Source organism: Schistocerca cancellata, chromosome 2 (genome assembly GCF_023864275.1).
Source record: "Schistocerca cancellata isolate TAMUIC-IGC-003103 chromosome 2, iqSchCanc2.1, whole genome shotgun sequence".
Classification (NCBI taxonomy): Eukaryota; Metazoa; Arthropoda; class Insecta; order Orthoptera; family Acrididae; genus Schistocerca; species Schistocerca cancellata.
Genome location: NC_064627.1, coordinates 301,517,567 through 301,533,128, shown reverse-complemented (window position 1 = coordinate 301,533,128; position 15,562 = coordinate 301,517,567). Strand labels below are relative to the sequence as shown.

Here is a 15,562-nt window from a genome sequence, read left to right as displayed (position 1 = left end):
GAATCTTCGGACTGATCCTATTGAGATGTTTGTGAAAACAATCCAGTTCCTCCCTGCCATGCCACCACAAAACAAACTTAACATCCACATACCGGAACCAAATTTTTGGTTTCTTGTTAGTTTCCAACGCCTGCACCTCAAATTTTTCCATAAAGAAGTTTGCTATAACTGGGCTTCAGGGGCTCCCCATTGCGACACAATCCGTCTGCTAATAGAACGCATTGTTCCATATGAAATAAATGGTTGTGAGGCAATATTTAAACAGTTTTGCAACTTCGTGAGAATAAAATCCGATTCTGCTGCTGCAAAGCATCAATGAGTGGAAGCATGATGAATAGTGATACTAAATCAAAACTAACTAATATGTCCTCCGGCTGTACCACTATGTCATTTATGTTACTGAAAAAATGTGCCGAATTCTTGATATATGAATCCGATCCGGCCACACACAGTTGTAATAATGTTATGTGTAGTTATGTAATTGTGACTTTTCCGGCCATGAAAGTTTACATTTTATATTTATTTCTTTTTCATCCATCCATTTGCGCTTTCTGTCGATCCCATTACAAGCATAAACATATTAGATATGGAATGAGTCAACAAACATATTAACACAATAGAAGCTACTTTAAGAAATAATCTGTACACTGTGTTCACAGTAAGTTACCACTACACGATTTATAATGTCTGTACTTCTACATTGTAAATGCAGTCTATCAAATCAGAAGGAAAGATGCTCCTTTGAAAAAAAGCTGCTGCTCCCTCAGTTTCTTAAATACCTGCTTTTTATTTCATATTTTAGTTTAATAATTATTTCATTACAAAAGCAGTTTTTAAATAAAATAATAGGACTTACTTTTCTCCTTCTGGTGAAAGGTATGAGTCTATGGAATCATATCGTGACTTTGGAATTTGGAATTTGCAGTGCTTTAATGGTTCCAATCCTCTTTCCTCTTTTGTTCGACAATCTACTGAGCAAGATATTGTGTTCCATCGGCAATCTACATCAGTCACATAACCTCGATACAGAGGACTAGCAGCAGTGAAGGCCAACTGAAAGGAGAAAAGAAAATTACTTTAGAATTCTATTGTTAACACTAAATTCTGATCTCTCTCATATCTTAATATACAGTTTTTTCAGTCGTAATATCTACAATTAATACACATCCCTTTGACTCAAATAGAGTATCTTCCAATTTACAATGATAAAATTAAAAAGAATACTCTTTTTCTATAAAACCACAAACTGATGAAATCCAAGTAATACTTCACAAGAAAGTTGTGGAATATTGGAAGGGACAAGGTACCACAAGTTTGGCAAGTTACAAAAACTTACGAATAAAGCAATCTTATGTAGCTGTACTGCCACATTATCAAAAGAACTGGATACCTATTTAAAACTAATCATAACAAGGTTAATGCCAAGTACAAGTCAAAGAAGCGAATATATTGAGCTGGCAGTCAGTCAACAATTTAGTTGCCTGCAAGAACCTATCAACTGAAAACAATGTCAAAATTAAGGATCCACACTTAAATAACTCCCAGTGAATGAATTACTAGTGAAATGTAAATGGTAGTACAGTTTCCAAAAGGAAAAAAAAGGATAGGTATGCACATACATGGACAAAAGAATTTGTCAGTACTGCACATTATCGAAACATAGTCACGCTATTGTCCCTAGAAATTAGGCAGTAGTCACAATAACAGATTGATCGACTGAATGAAAACAAAAGGTATGAAAGCACCAAACTACCAAAAAAGATGGCTACAGCACTTAACCAAGTACACATCTTGAAGATGGTGATGATTAGAAATAAAACAATGGAAAATCCTGGATGGAATGTAACAATATTATGAAAAGAATACTTGCTACTGACCATATAACGGAGATGCTGAGTTGCAGATAGGCACAACAAAAGGTCTGTTTTTGGCTGGCAGAGACTGTGGTCGCACACATATGTGTGTGTGTGTGTGTGTGTGTGTGTGTGTGTGTGTGTGTGTGTGTGTGTGTGTTTGTTCTATTTTCGACTAAGGCCTTGTAGGATAAAAGCTCATTTTCTGGCAGCCTTTTGTTGTGCCTATCTGCGACTCAGCATCTCTGCTATATGGCAAGTAGCAACTATCATTTTCATGATGATGATTAGAAATAAGAGTTTTAGGTGGAAAAAAGAAGAGAGAAAGTGGACACAAAGTAGGTGCTACGTTGTCAGGCAGAAAATGTGCCAACTCCAAACATGAAAATTTGCTGTGAAATGCAAGTTTAAGTCATTAAAACATCAACTTCTCACAAGAAATCACTCAATCACTGAAAAATCAAATTAATCTCATTACTGAACACACTGACCTAATCCACTCTCAACTTAGAAAGCTACTGAAACAATTTATCTTGCAGGAGAGGGGGGAGGGGAGTGACATCAGCGATCACTTGGCCAATATCTGTAAAGAGAAAAGGCAAGTTCTACATCAACTGACCTCAAAGGAGCATATCAATAGTGGGGAATGAAAAACTTGTAACTCGGTTTTGTTAGACATTACAGAAGAAGCAAAAATGGTTTTTTAAAAAATATATGAAGTGATACAGATAGTTTTGCTGCATGTGTAACTATGTAGTAGAAGTCCAGTTATTTATAGATTAGAAAACGCACTTTCAAATCTTCCTTTGATAACCGAGTTACTGGTTACTGGAATTACAAGGTTTTCACAGACAGAGGAGTTATGAGGTTTCCACTGCCTGCCACTGATACTTTGTTTTTAAATGGTAATCGATATTCTTGTTCAAAACTATATCATGAGTTTTTGGCTAAGCTTTGAATGAGCTCCAATTTTCCAATAAATTCTGCACATCCTTCATATCTGTCAAAATGTGTCACTGTAGTTCGTTCTCAAAACACCCCTCACGCAGTTTTCTTACAGTTGTTTCCACCAAGCAGTGTCCTTGGATGACAAAGTACATCTTGCAGTTCTTGTTTACAGGGTAATTCTTTAGTCTTTCTTGCATCTGCATACAAAAACCTACATACAGAATGAAAATTATTACACACACCTTGCAGCTTTCAACAGAGTACACCATCTACGGATGATGGGGGAAGGTGGTGAAGAAAGACTTGTAATTTGTACGTACTTTTATATCCTGGAAGCAGCTAATTTTTCAGGATTTTCTTCATGCAATGTACAAATTCATTAATGTTTGAGTACTTCTCTTTTAATGTTCCCCCAAGTTGACGAATAACTTGCACGATGCATGTCACATGTTTTAAGTTGCAGACATGGACTTAGAATGGAAAATGCAAGTACCATGCAAGAAGCTTGATCCCTACACACTATCCATATTCAATCACATTTCACTGCATCAGACCACAACACAAAACATGCTTTCCATTAGGACAGAGGTACTGGTAGAAGCAGAGCTGTGTGGACATGTCATGAGTCGTACACAGGTAGCTCAGTTAATAAGAGCATTGCCTGCATGAAGTACGCTTGCGAGTTCAAGTCCTGAACCAGCATACAATTTTAACCCATCAGGATGTTTCAAAATACACACTGTTAAAACTTTCTACCATAATGGCATTGTCTGTTTTCTCAAAAAACCAAGTTAATAAAGCATGTGTTTCAATTGTTTCCCATTACAGGGTCCCCTGAAGTATTCAACAAATATCTTTTATATCAGTCAGTGGTTACTTATAGACTAAACTACACTGTATCATCAGCTGCAACTAGTCTGATTTATGACACTTTCTTCATATAGTTTCTGAAGACATAACGTTTTGAAGTACTCTCATTGGAAACTGCTTTTGCAATATACATCTCTAGATAAGATTTTATAGCAGGATTTCTGAGTTTGGGAAGCCACATTCCATCACTGCAAAAAAAATTCTTTTTTGTCTTGGAGGTTCCAGTAAATAACCAATCAAGTTCAGTCTCACCACCATGTTGTCATGTTACAGTTCCTTATTCTTGGGGTGTTTTGCACTTTCCGTATGGTATTAAACACGAATTCGTTGGTGCTTTCACCAGTTGCAAATGAGATGTTAAATATGCCTCATCTTATAACAGATCTGTAATCCTGAATACCATAAGCAATAACTGTTTAATGGCATTCCCCAGTGCTCATTTTGTGGACACTGGCATCTTTATTGCAGACAAAATAAACAAACAGAAAAGTGCTTTAAGACTTGCAAACTACACTCAGACCTGTGTATGAGACATACTGATCCTCACATTGATTCCACTCATGGAATCATCAAGAGAGACGCACTCTGCAAACAATCAGCGCAGAGATTATTTTTTAATCTGCCTCATCAGGTGTTTTCAAAATTTATTTATGAAAATAATAAAGATGGACATACTTTATTGTTTCCTCTGACTTTTTTCTCAAGTACAGTATGTTCCACTCAAACCTCCCTGATTTCAAAGACCCAGAAAAAAAACCACAGTAGATACAACAATGAAAAATCCACCACGTTGTAGAGCATCTCAAGGAATTTATCTACTTATCATCAATACACCTCTACATGTGAACCATTTGTAGCACAAAGAATATCGAGTCTATATTCAATTTCTTGCCAAGTTCTTTGTAACATTTCCTCTGTTACTGTTGCAATCACATTAGTTATATGATGCTGAAACACAGGAATAACGCCCACTTTGGTTGCATACACGCAGTCCTTCACGTCAGAACACTGTTGCAGAAGGAACGAAAAAAGCATGCCAAATTCAGAAGAACGCAAAATCCCCAAGACTGGCTAAGTTTCACGGCAGCTCGAAATTTAGTGCAGATATCAATGCGAGATGCTTTTAATAGTTTCCACAATGAAATATTGTCTCAAAATATGGTAGAAAACCCAAAGTGATTCAGGTCATATGTAAAGTACACCAGTGGCAAAAAACAATTAATACCGTCACTGCGCGATAGCGATGGAAATGTTACCAATGATGGTGCCACTAAAGTGGAGTTACTAAATACAGTTTTCCGTAATACCTTCACAAAAGAAGACGAAGTAAATATTCCAGAATTCAAAACCAGAACAGCTGTTAGCATGAGTGACATAAAAGTAGATATCTTAGGTGTTGCGAAACAACTCAAATCACTTAAGAAAGGCAAGTCTTCCAGTCCAGATGGTATACCAATCAGGTTCCTCTCAGAGTATGCAAACACAATAGCGCCTTTCTTAGCAATCATATACGACCGCTCACTTGACGAAAGGTCTGTTCCTAAAGACTGGAAAGTAGCGCAGGTCACACCAATATTCAAGAAAGGAAATAGGAGTAACCCATTGAATTACAGACGCATATCACTGACCTCAGTTTGCAGTAGGATTTTGGAGCATATACTGTACTCTAAAATTATGAATCACATTGAAGAAAATGACTTATTGATACATAACCAACACAGATTCAGAAAATATCGTTCTTGTGCAACACTCTTTATTCTCATGAAGTAATGAGTTCTGTCGACAAGGGATCTCAGATCGATTCCATATTCCTAGATTTACAGAAGGCTTTTGATACCGTTCCTCACAAGCAACTATTAATCAAATTGCATGCATATGGAGTATTGTCTCAGTTGTGTGACTGGATTCGTGATTTCCTCTCAGAGAGGTCACAGTTCGTAGTGGTAGACGATAATCATCAAGTAGAACAGAAGTGATGTCTGGCATTCCGCAAGGTAGTGTCATAAGCCCTCTGCTGTTCCTGATTTATATAAATGATCTAGGTGATAATCTGAGCAGCCCACTTCAATTGTTTGCAGACGACGCTGTAATTTAGTGTCCAGTAAAATCATCAGACGATCAATTCCAATTACAAAATGATCTAGACAGAATTTTTGTATGGAGCAAAAAGTGGCAATTAGCATTAAACAAAGAAAAGTGCGAGGTCATCCAATTGTATACTAAAAGAAATCTGATAAACTTTGGGTATACGGAAATCACACAAATCTAAGGGCTGTCAATTCGACTAAACACATAGGAATTACAATTACGAGCAACTTAAAATGGAAATACCACATAGATAATATTGTGGGGAAGGTGAAACAAAGACTGCGCTTTGTTGGCAGAACACTTAGAAGATGCGACAAACCCACTAAAGAGACAGCCTACATTACACTTGTCCGTCCTCTGCTGGAATATTGCTGGGCGGTATGAGATCCTTATCAGGTAGGATTGACAGAGGACATCAAAAAAGTGCAAAGAAGGGCAGCTCATTTTGTGTTATCGCACAATAGGGGTGAAAGTGTCACTGATATTATACGCGAGTTGGGGTGGCAGTCACTAAAAGAAAGGCGGTTTTCTTTGCAGCGAGATCTATTTACAAAGTTTCATCAACTTTCTCTTCCGAATGCGTAAGTATTTTGTTGACTCCCACCTACGTAGGGAGAAACGATCATCATAATAAAATAAGAGAAAACAGAGCTCGAAAGAGAAGATTTAGGTGGTCCCCCCCCCCCCCCCCCTCCTGAATACATAATCTAACAACCTCACCACGTTGAGTAATTATGTGTTAACCTGTGATGTTGGGAGAACAATAGAAATAAATATCTCAAGATTCTAAAATTCATCACTGAACATTTCCATGAATCACTCCTGAGAACCTTAAAGATTTCACATTAGTACATTTGTCTTTCATGTTACCAGACCTTATGACATTCTCTTTCCTACTGACCTCCAAGTTCATCGAGACCGCCTTTGTTACTCTACACTACAGCAGTCAATGTACAGTTTCCAGATCTATAGTGATGGTCAAGTACATCTCAGAACCTACAATTGAGAATGCAATCTGGAACCTTGAACTGTTGAGAGGCACAGCTGCTGCAACACTGAAGATTTGGATATGACATGCAATTTTGACAACTATGCATCAGGGAACACTTAACAGTGACCGCTACACATCAGAGGTTTTATAGCCTGAAGTCTTTCTCCTTCAGGCAATTTTACATGCCTTATTCAGTTGCACAGTGTTGCTCAAAAGTGACTTTGCACATTTTTCAAAGAGCTTTGTGTAAGACAGCTTCCTTGTCACACAAATTTACCAACATTTGCCTATCAAAAATATGCAGGATAGTGCTGGTAAGCAAACGGTTAGACCCGGTCTTCTAGCAAACACTGTTGTTGTTTTCTGCTGTCTTATACAAACCAAAAGAAGGAAGATGCCACAGGTATTTATTCACACCTTGAATAATTCCGTGTAATGAAGTTTACAGGCCTTCACTGCACCACATGGGGACTTCAGGTGGTTCAAATGGCTCTGAGCACTATGGGACTTAACATTTGAGGTCATCAGTGCCCTAGAACTTAGAACTACTTAAACCTAACTAACCTAAGGACATCACACACATCCATACCTAAGGCAGGATTCGAACCTGTGACTGTAGCGGTCGCGCGGTTCCAGACTGAAACGCCTAGATCCGCTCAGCCACTCCGGCCAGCACGGGGACTTCACAAAATACCAAATTTTTAACATCAGATATCACATATTGTTCTCTAATCCTACTCATATGAATTACCAAGTTCACTTCACAGTCTTAACTACCCTTACTGTTCCAATTTTCACAAACATAAAGGGGTTAAACTTTTTTCACTGAGCTTTGGCATATATGATGACAACATGGATAGCAATTCTCCAAACTACAGATATGATAATGGACATGGTTACACTATTTCACTATTTTTCAATAGCAATTATAAATTTTCTTAGATTGTTGCTGCTTTTATTTAAAAAAAAAATAACTACATGCAATAAGAATTGTAAAACCTAAATGGACAGGTCAGCCCACTGATATTTTGAAGAAGAGGTTGAGTTAAAAGAGAGAGAGAGAGAGAGAGAGAAAGAGAGAGACGGGAGGGGGGGGGGGGGGGGGGTTACGATACTTGCAGGAGAGTGAAAAGGAAACTAGGTATGATAAAAACCGAGGAAACTACAAACGCTATATTATCATAGAGGAATGAAAGCTGTTAATTTAAAAGACTATAACATGGTTGTCTTTCCATTGATGCATCACTGTCTGGTAGGTTACAAACTTTTTCCTTACCTTTTACATTCTGAAAATGTTTAAATTGTGTATTATCAAATCTCAAGCATATTTTATGTACCTATGAACTGGCTCTATGTGTAAGCTTAAGGCCAACAAAGTTTTGTTTTCTTACATACGTTTCTACTCCATTTATAAGTCTCTTTTAAGACCTGTCACACAAAAGAATCTATATGCTACGTCATCTCAATTCACTGGGCTGATTATACTCTTCATATAAGAAGGCAGCAACAAGAGAAGAAACTTTTATGGTGTGACTTAGCGTTTACTTACGAAATATGCCAAAGACTGAGAGAGAAACCTGGCACTTGTGAATGTTTCCAACAGTCTACTACCATAAAAAGAATTGATATTGAGCTGACCTGGTTCACAGGCAAGACATTCATTCATCTTGCTAAACTGATCCCTGAACAAAAATTGAAGTGATCAATAATGCCTCAAATCCTCAGGAACATCAACAGGACGGTTTATTCAAATACCGACTTCGGTGGCCATTGTTACTATCAATGAAACTTTTTCAGGCATGTGACAATGTCATCACATTAGTTGTTTAGCTCAACATTTCAGCCACTGTTGCAAGTAAACTTCATCAGTACTTTTACTTTCCTGATGCAAATCACTTGCAAAAGTGGCAAAAACATTGGTCTATACAACAATATAACACACTCACATAGCAGTTCCCAGAACAGTCTGTCGTGCAGTAAATCGGTTGTGCCTTGCAGGCAGTATTCAACGAAATAGCGAGTGGATGTGAATCATTTTCATCACATCTGTCACTCAGAGATTTCAGAGTGACTAAGAGTTACCACCAATAAGATATTGAAATTTGTCACATGTTCACAAGTAAAACTAATACCTTTTCTTGAAGACATTGTCAAATAATGTGTTACCCCTAATACCTCTTATCTGTCACCATCTGACTTCTTTCTGTTGGGCTTGTGCAAAGGATTCCTATCTCGTGTGAAGTCAAACAGATTACAATAGCTGCAGTGAAATGCTGAGAAGGAAATCAGTGAGAAACCTAAGCAGATATAGGACAATACCTTTGATAAGATGAAATGTCACACTGGCCTGTGTTTAGCAGAAGGAGTGATCTCTTTCAACTGTTATCATGTATTAATAATAGCATTATTAAATTAAGCAAAAGGTTACAGATGATTGAACACAACAAGCAAATCAATATGGAGACTGATTACCACTGCCTATGCAAACTTTTCAAGAATGTAGTTCTTTAGATTAATACTACATTCAGTTGAATTTATTGAACTGCAATCAAAGTCTTATTCAGTACTTAAATACTTTTAAATATATATACCGTATTTACTCGAATCTAAGCCGCACTCGAATCTAAGCCGCACCTGAAAAATGAGACTCGAAATAAAGGGAAAAAAAATTCCCGAATCTAAGCCGCACCTGAAATTTGAGACTCGAAATTCAAAGGAGAGAAAAGTTTTAGGCCGCACCTCCAAATCGAAACAAAGTTGGTCCATTGTAATATGAGACACAATTTAAGTCGAATGAATGACGATACAGTTACAGTAGTTTGGTTCGAGTCGTAAGCTTAGCAGTTAAACTTTACCAGGTAGCCATTGCTATGCGTCAGGCGCTCCGTCAGTATTTATATGGGTACCCTTCCTTTTTCACGTGCTTCGTCTGGTTTGAATCGATTGCTTATTTTGCTTTGATCTGATAACTGCCGTTTTCTTTGTTATAGGTGTTTACACCACTCTTAGCTGAAAATGCATTACTGTACTGTGTCATGCACTGTTTGTCGTATTTTCATAGTGCGTGTTCACGGCCTGCCTGTCGCCGCTCGCGGCATGGCTTGCTTTTGTGCGCGCTACCGCCGCTTACAATTAAAAAAAAAGAGAGAGGAATCGTCTCATTAGCGAAACAATGGCAAGAGACTGCTATTTATTCTTACTTACACTGCTGCTTTCTTTGATAATAATCAACAAGAACCAAATAATAGACTGCGTATGATAGAACATGTTCTGAACGAGAGTTAGGCGAAAATTTTTCTCTGTTTGAAAATCTTTGGGGCCGATTCTTTAGTACATCAAATTCTGCACAGAAATTAGTCATCTTAGATTTAAAAATCTAGTCAGTTGCCGTGCTTAATTTCTGACTGTATCACTATTAGGCATAAAAATAATACGAATATAAACATGACACGATACGTATATTCTTCCGCGTTTGCTGTTGTCTCTAGTTTCGTAGCTTATTAGGCAGACAGGATTTAAATGAGATAGCAGCAAACACGAAAGAATACATGGCAAAATGTTTATATTCGTATTATTCTTATGGTGAAGAGAATAGTGCATGTGATTCACATTTCATCAGGTTCCTATTAGCAACCATCTCTTCTCACAGGTAGGAAAAAATTCAGAACGTAGAGTTGGCCATATTGACAAACATCCCACACAGTCTTGCCAGTCGTATTTTCGTAGTACATTGAAATTCTGCTACATTCGAAGATGAACAATACGGAATTTGTATTTACTACGTTGGATAATGTATGAAAATGGTCGAAACTCGGGACGGAGAAAAAAAGCTCGTCTTCCACCTTTTTTTAAAATTTCGGCAGAAGTTAGTTGTTGCGGCACATTTTTGAGAACTTCCGCTTGCTTTGCACTCGATTCTAAGCCGCAGGCGGTTTTTTGGATAACAAAAGCAGGAAAAAAAGTGCGGCTTAGATTCGAGTAAATACGGTACTTTTCATAGCCCTTTGAAATTTCTTTTTTTCTGTATCTTGTTTGTTCAGCACTACTTCTGCTTACCGCATTTCGTTGTCACTTGAATTTACATTGGAGATATATCCCAGTGTATTCTTCTCTGTACACTTGATTATTAACCTTCCCTTGTTTACCTAAAGCTCAGTTTCTCATCAGTATTCATTTATTAAAAACTCCTTTCCAGTTACTCACTGCTGCACTATTCCAGTCATCAGTTTTTGCCATTATAATACGTGATACCTACGAAATATTTAACAATTATGAAATAATAACTTAAATTATGGTCTTCCAAGTATCGTAAACTGATTATGAAAACAACAACCACCACATGAATCCGATTTGGTTGTTAGACTTTAAATATGTAATCTTCAGTCTCCAGTTTTCTCTAACTTTCACTTACTGAAATTCCTGGGCAAAAATATAGAACACACACAAGACAAAACAACAGTTATAGACCAGTAAACCAAAATTGCTAGCATATGATTGTACAGGACACCTAACATTTTTTTAAAAAAAATGAAATAAATAAATAAAGTAATAAATTAGAAATAGGTAGATTCCTGATCAATAAGTACAATTCCCCATACAGATTCAGATGGGTAGAAAGGGTTGCTGCCATCCCTCCCATAAACCAACAGCAAACAGCTTCAGTAGGGAAATTAAATACAGTAATATGCAACAGCACAGCTAACTTATCAAAACTGTGCAATTATGAATAGAATGAAAAGTACAGTTATGATAAGTGTGTCCTAGCTGATCTCACTCCTACATTTTAATGATCCCGTCAACACTATCTCACCCCTTGTATGCAGCTGTTTCACTTCATCAGTCCTACTGGTGACAATCATTATTCCAAATTATTAGTTTCTCTGAATCTTTTTGAAATCAATGTCTCCAAACACCTGATTATACCACTTCCGGATGTTCAGGTATATTACGACACTGTCAGATATCCGTCAATTCAATCTCAGCGATCTCTAGCATATTTACTTTTTTTGCAATTAAATATATTCTAATTAGAATTGCAATTATGCCCACTTACCATTTAGATGAGGCACTGAGCAATCAACAAACACATCAAAAAGACAAATAATCCCTAAGCTTTCAGACAATGTGAGCTAAGTAACAGCATAAATCTTGTTTATGTGGCTGTCAACAGCTTACCAACACAACTACGCGGTCAGGCACTACCTTTATTCTTTGCATTATTCGCATTCCAGATATCAAAATATGTAACACTTTTGGTCTCCTTATAACCCTAATATCTGTTGTAACACTGAAATTTTATGCTTACTCTGAAGATGTTAGAAGGGTATACTACTAACTGCAAGCACATAAATATGCCAGACAAAAAATAGCATATTACCATTATTGGACACAGTGGTGCTAGCTGATCATACAAAGTTCTGGCTTCATTAATGTTGCATGCTTGGAATGTGAGCTGTAGGCAGCAGCATCCCATGCCAAAACCCATACAATCCATATACACATGGTCAGGTAAAGCTGCTCTGGAGCTCTCTTCATCATTCAGCTCCTCCTTGAAAGGTGACGGTGTGTGCTTGTCTTTAAATACTGTAAACCAACAGATACATAACATATGTTCACCATGCAATAAGTATTAACACTGTCCTGTCACTAAGAGAAATCTGCTTGCCCTTCTATACATATTTCAATTAGTCATTTCCAGAGTTAATTTTGTCACATATTAAAAAACAATTAGTTTTGCTTGGTCAATGTATTTTAACTACAAAACAACTTTCATATCCCAAAGAAGAAAATATGTGGGAATAACAGGAAACTTCCAACAGAAATTTTGTTTATATCACACACCCACTAATGAGAGCGAACTGTTTAAAACAGTGATTTGCTACCACCATTACTAATTAACACAGCTGATGCGAGAAACCTCCAAAATAGAATTCTAATTCTTGCAGAGTTTCCTACAACTACCATAACTTAAAGTTAAAAAAAAAAATAAACTTGACACAAATATTTAACAAATGTGTACAAATATTCAACAACAATTAAAGACAATTATAAGATCACTTGTGAGCATTTTTATTGTAGACTGTTTGTGGATACGCTACGAAAAATTGAATATGCTAAGTAAGTCTTTGTTATTAAATTATTAAATTTCACTTCCCTATTCTCTGCATCAACAAAATATTTCCTCACTCTTTACCTTTCATACAACAACCACTGAAACCTTATAAATTGTAAAGGAGGAAGATATGCAAGTGATTTAACTATTTAAAAATATGATTGGTATCATCACAGTATGACAAAGTCACGTCCTCTCTCTACAATCTACTGCAAATCTTGGTTTTAAACATGTTACCGTTATGTTCCCCTTCAGATTCTTATCATTTATCTGTCACGGCAGAGGAAAATAATGTCACAGCAGCAAAATAACATCCCTACAATTCAAGTTTTATGTTACTTGTAATCATGAAAACTACAATTTTTATATTCATTATTCATACTTATCAAACAATCTAGAATATGGACAAATGCAGGTACAAGAATAACAATATACAAATCAAAGATATGTTAGAATAATAGAAAACCATCAGGAATTAGCAAATTTTGTAAATTACTATTTCTCTGGTGTTGAGGAGAAGTTACAGCAAAATCTTCCTCAAAAAAATGTAGCAGCCACAAAGACTTACACAGCAAGCACAATGATGTCATTTCTCCCACAACAGAGCTCTAAGTCAGGGAGACAATATAGAAATTAAAAAATAAGAAGTCAGCAGATGTAGATGAAGAGGTGCATGGATAGCCTATACGTCCATGACCTTCAGTTCAGGTATTTTTCCAAAGTTGTGTTCTTACTAAAGAGATGTACTGTGGTCAGTATTGAAAGCTGAAGGCCAGTTTCATTTCTGTCTTCAGTCTTAAAACTAACAACCTGTCGTGAAAGATAGACTATCGGTTTCCGAAGTGGAAGAAGTACAATTACTGATCATTACACAGTTTACAAAAGTGGTACTTGAAGCTCTTCACAAGGATGACTGTATTATAAGTAGATTTTTAGACTTGTCCAGAGCTTTTGACACTGTTGACCATAAAATACTACCAAACATGCAAGAAATGCTAAATCTAAGAGGAATAGCAAACAATTGGTTCCAGTCTTTTCTGGGAAGCAAGTTGCAAAAGGCAGAGAAAAGTTCACACTCATAGCAGACTGATGATAAATGTTTAGTAAAACCAATTGTCAAACAAGAAGCACACAAACATAGATGTTCCTCAGGCGTGTGTATCTGGTCAAATTCTGTTAACAAATATCAATGACTTTCCAGATGGTATAAAGCATAGAGAAAAAGTTCTCTTCGCTGATGACAGCAACATTTTTGTCACGGATAAAACACAATAGCTTCCTATTACAGAAAGTAAATGAAACCTTTAAGGATGTTTACAATTGGGCAGTATGTAATAAATTACAGGTAGACAAAGGGAAGGACAGGAAGACAAACATGGAGCATAGTTGAATATTTGTGACCCAGGAGTCAAGTTTTCCAGTCAGACTGGAGGTAATGCAATGGTTGTTGCAACACCTTCATGCCCCACAAGTCATCAGTAAGTGTCCTTAATTTGTGTGACAAAGAGCAAAATAACATTTTATATTACAAGTTATCTTATATAAATGTGTGTAAATCAAAGACCAATGTATAAAAGGAACAAACCAAATGAGTTAGTGCAGCTGTTAAGACACCGACCTCATATTCGGGAGGCTGGAGTTCATTCTGTTTAGCCATCCTGATTTGGATGTTGTGTGGTTTTTCTATATCTTCAGGCAAATCCCAGGATGCTACCTTCAACAAGGCCACAACCAACCACCTGTCCTATCCTCATAGAGCATAGTCATGTACTTCATGTACATTTACATTTTGAGTAATTATTTTTCATTGTATTGCCATGACAATTCCTATCATCCTTGGATGAACCAAAATAAATAAATAAAATAATCTATTGGTACTCATTATTAAGAGGATATAAAAAGCTAAATAAAATGCTTTTGAATGTTTTGTTCAGACAATGTGTGGAAAACTCTCAGCTGTCTTTTATGGGGCTTCAATAATCAGAGTTCACGTTTTTACAGCAAGTATTTGGTGTAAACATCATCACTCAACAGAATCAATCCTGAACAGCAACATTTAAGGACTATTCCTCTTTCATTAAAAAAAGTGTGAGATGCAAACTGGATATTTCCTAATAAATAGTTGATGAAAAAATTGTTTCAAGCGAGTACGCTGTGATATCGCTAAGTTCCAGAAACAAAAGACGCAGGAACTGAAATTAATAGTGTGAAAAATGTTGGTACCACCACTGAAACAGAGATATGAAGTGGGTTTTGTGAGTACACTGGACTTTGATGTTGAGCGAGCACAAAGGTGAGTTGAATGGTACAGTTGCTGCTCTTGATTGTGGCTGCTGGGTAGTTGTTTGTGTGTCACCTAAGTTTCAGAAGTGTCTGTAGTACAGAGTGCTAATTCTTCTGAGTAGAAGTAGTGTGAGAGACAAATGTAATGGCAAGAATACTAAGATTATGTATCCTCGAGCGGAGCATTAGGAGCCTCTGTCAAGCATAACTGGTGTGTCCAGCATCATGTGATGGATATGAATATATGATCATTGGTTCACTCCATACCAAAGCATGTTCTAATTAAATGGACTCAATGTGACTGTATATTCATGGTATGTTCTGTATGTCAGGCATTGGTGGCATTTTGTGTGTGTACACAGGACAGGGCAAGTTGTGGATTCTTCCTAGAACAATTATCAATTACATGTGACTGTT

The 15,562-nt window shown here is 36.8% G+C and overlaps 1 protein-coding gene across 1 annotated transcript in view; it reads right to left on the bottom strand.

Moving 5' to 3' along the window:
* LOC126161676 (glutamate--cysteine ligase catalytic subunit) overlaps positions 1-15,562 on the bottom strand; it is a 109,081-nt gene that overhangs the window by 69,011 nt on the left and 24,508 nt on the right. Inside the window, exons 5-6 of the mRNA XM_049917682.1 lie at positions 12,128-12,333; positions 857-1,053 (exon numbers count right to left, since the gene is read on the bottom strand). Of these exons, the coding sequence (XP_049773639.1) occupies positions 857-1,053; positions 12,128-12,333 (403 nt within the window). The remainder of the gene's footprint in view (positions 1-856; positions 1,054-12,127; positions 12,334-15,562) is intronic.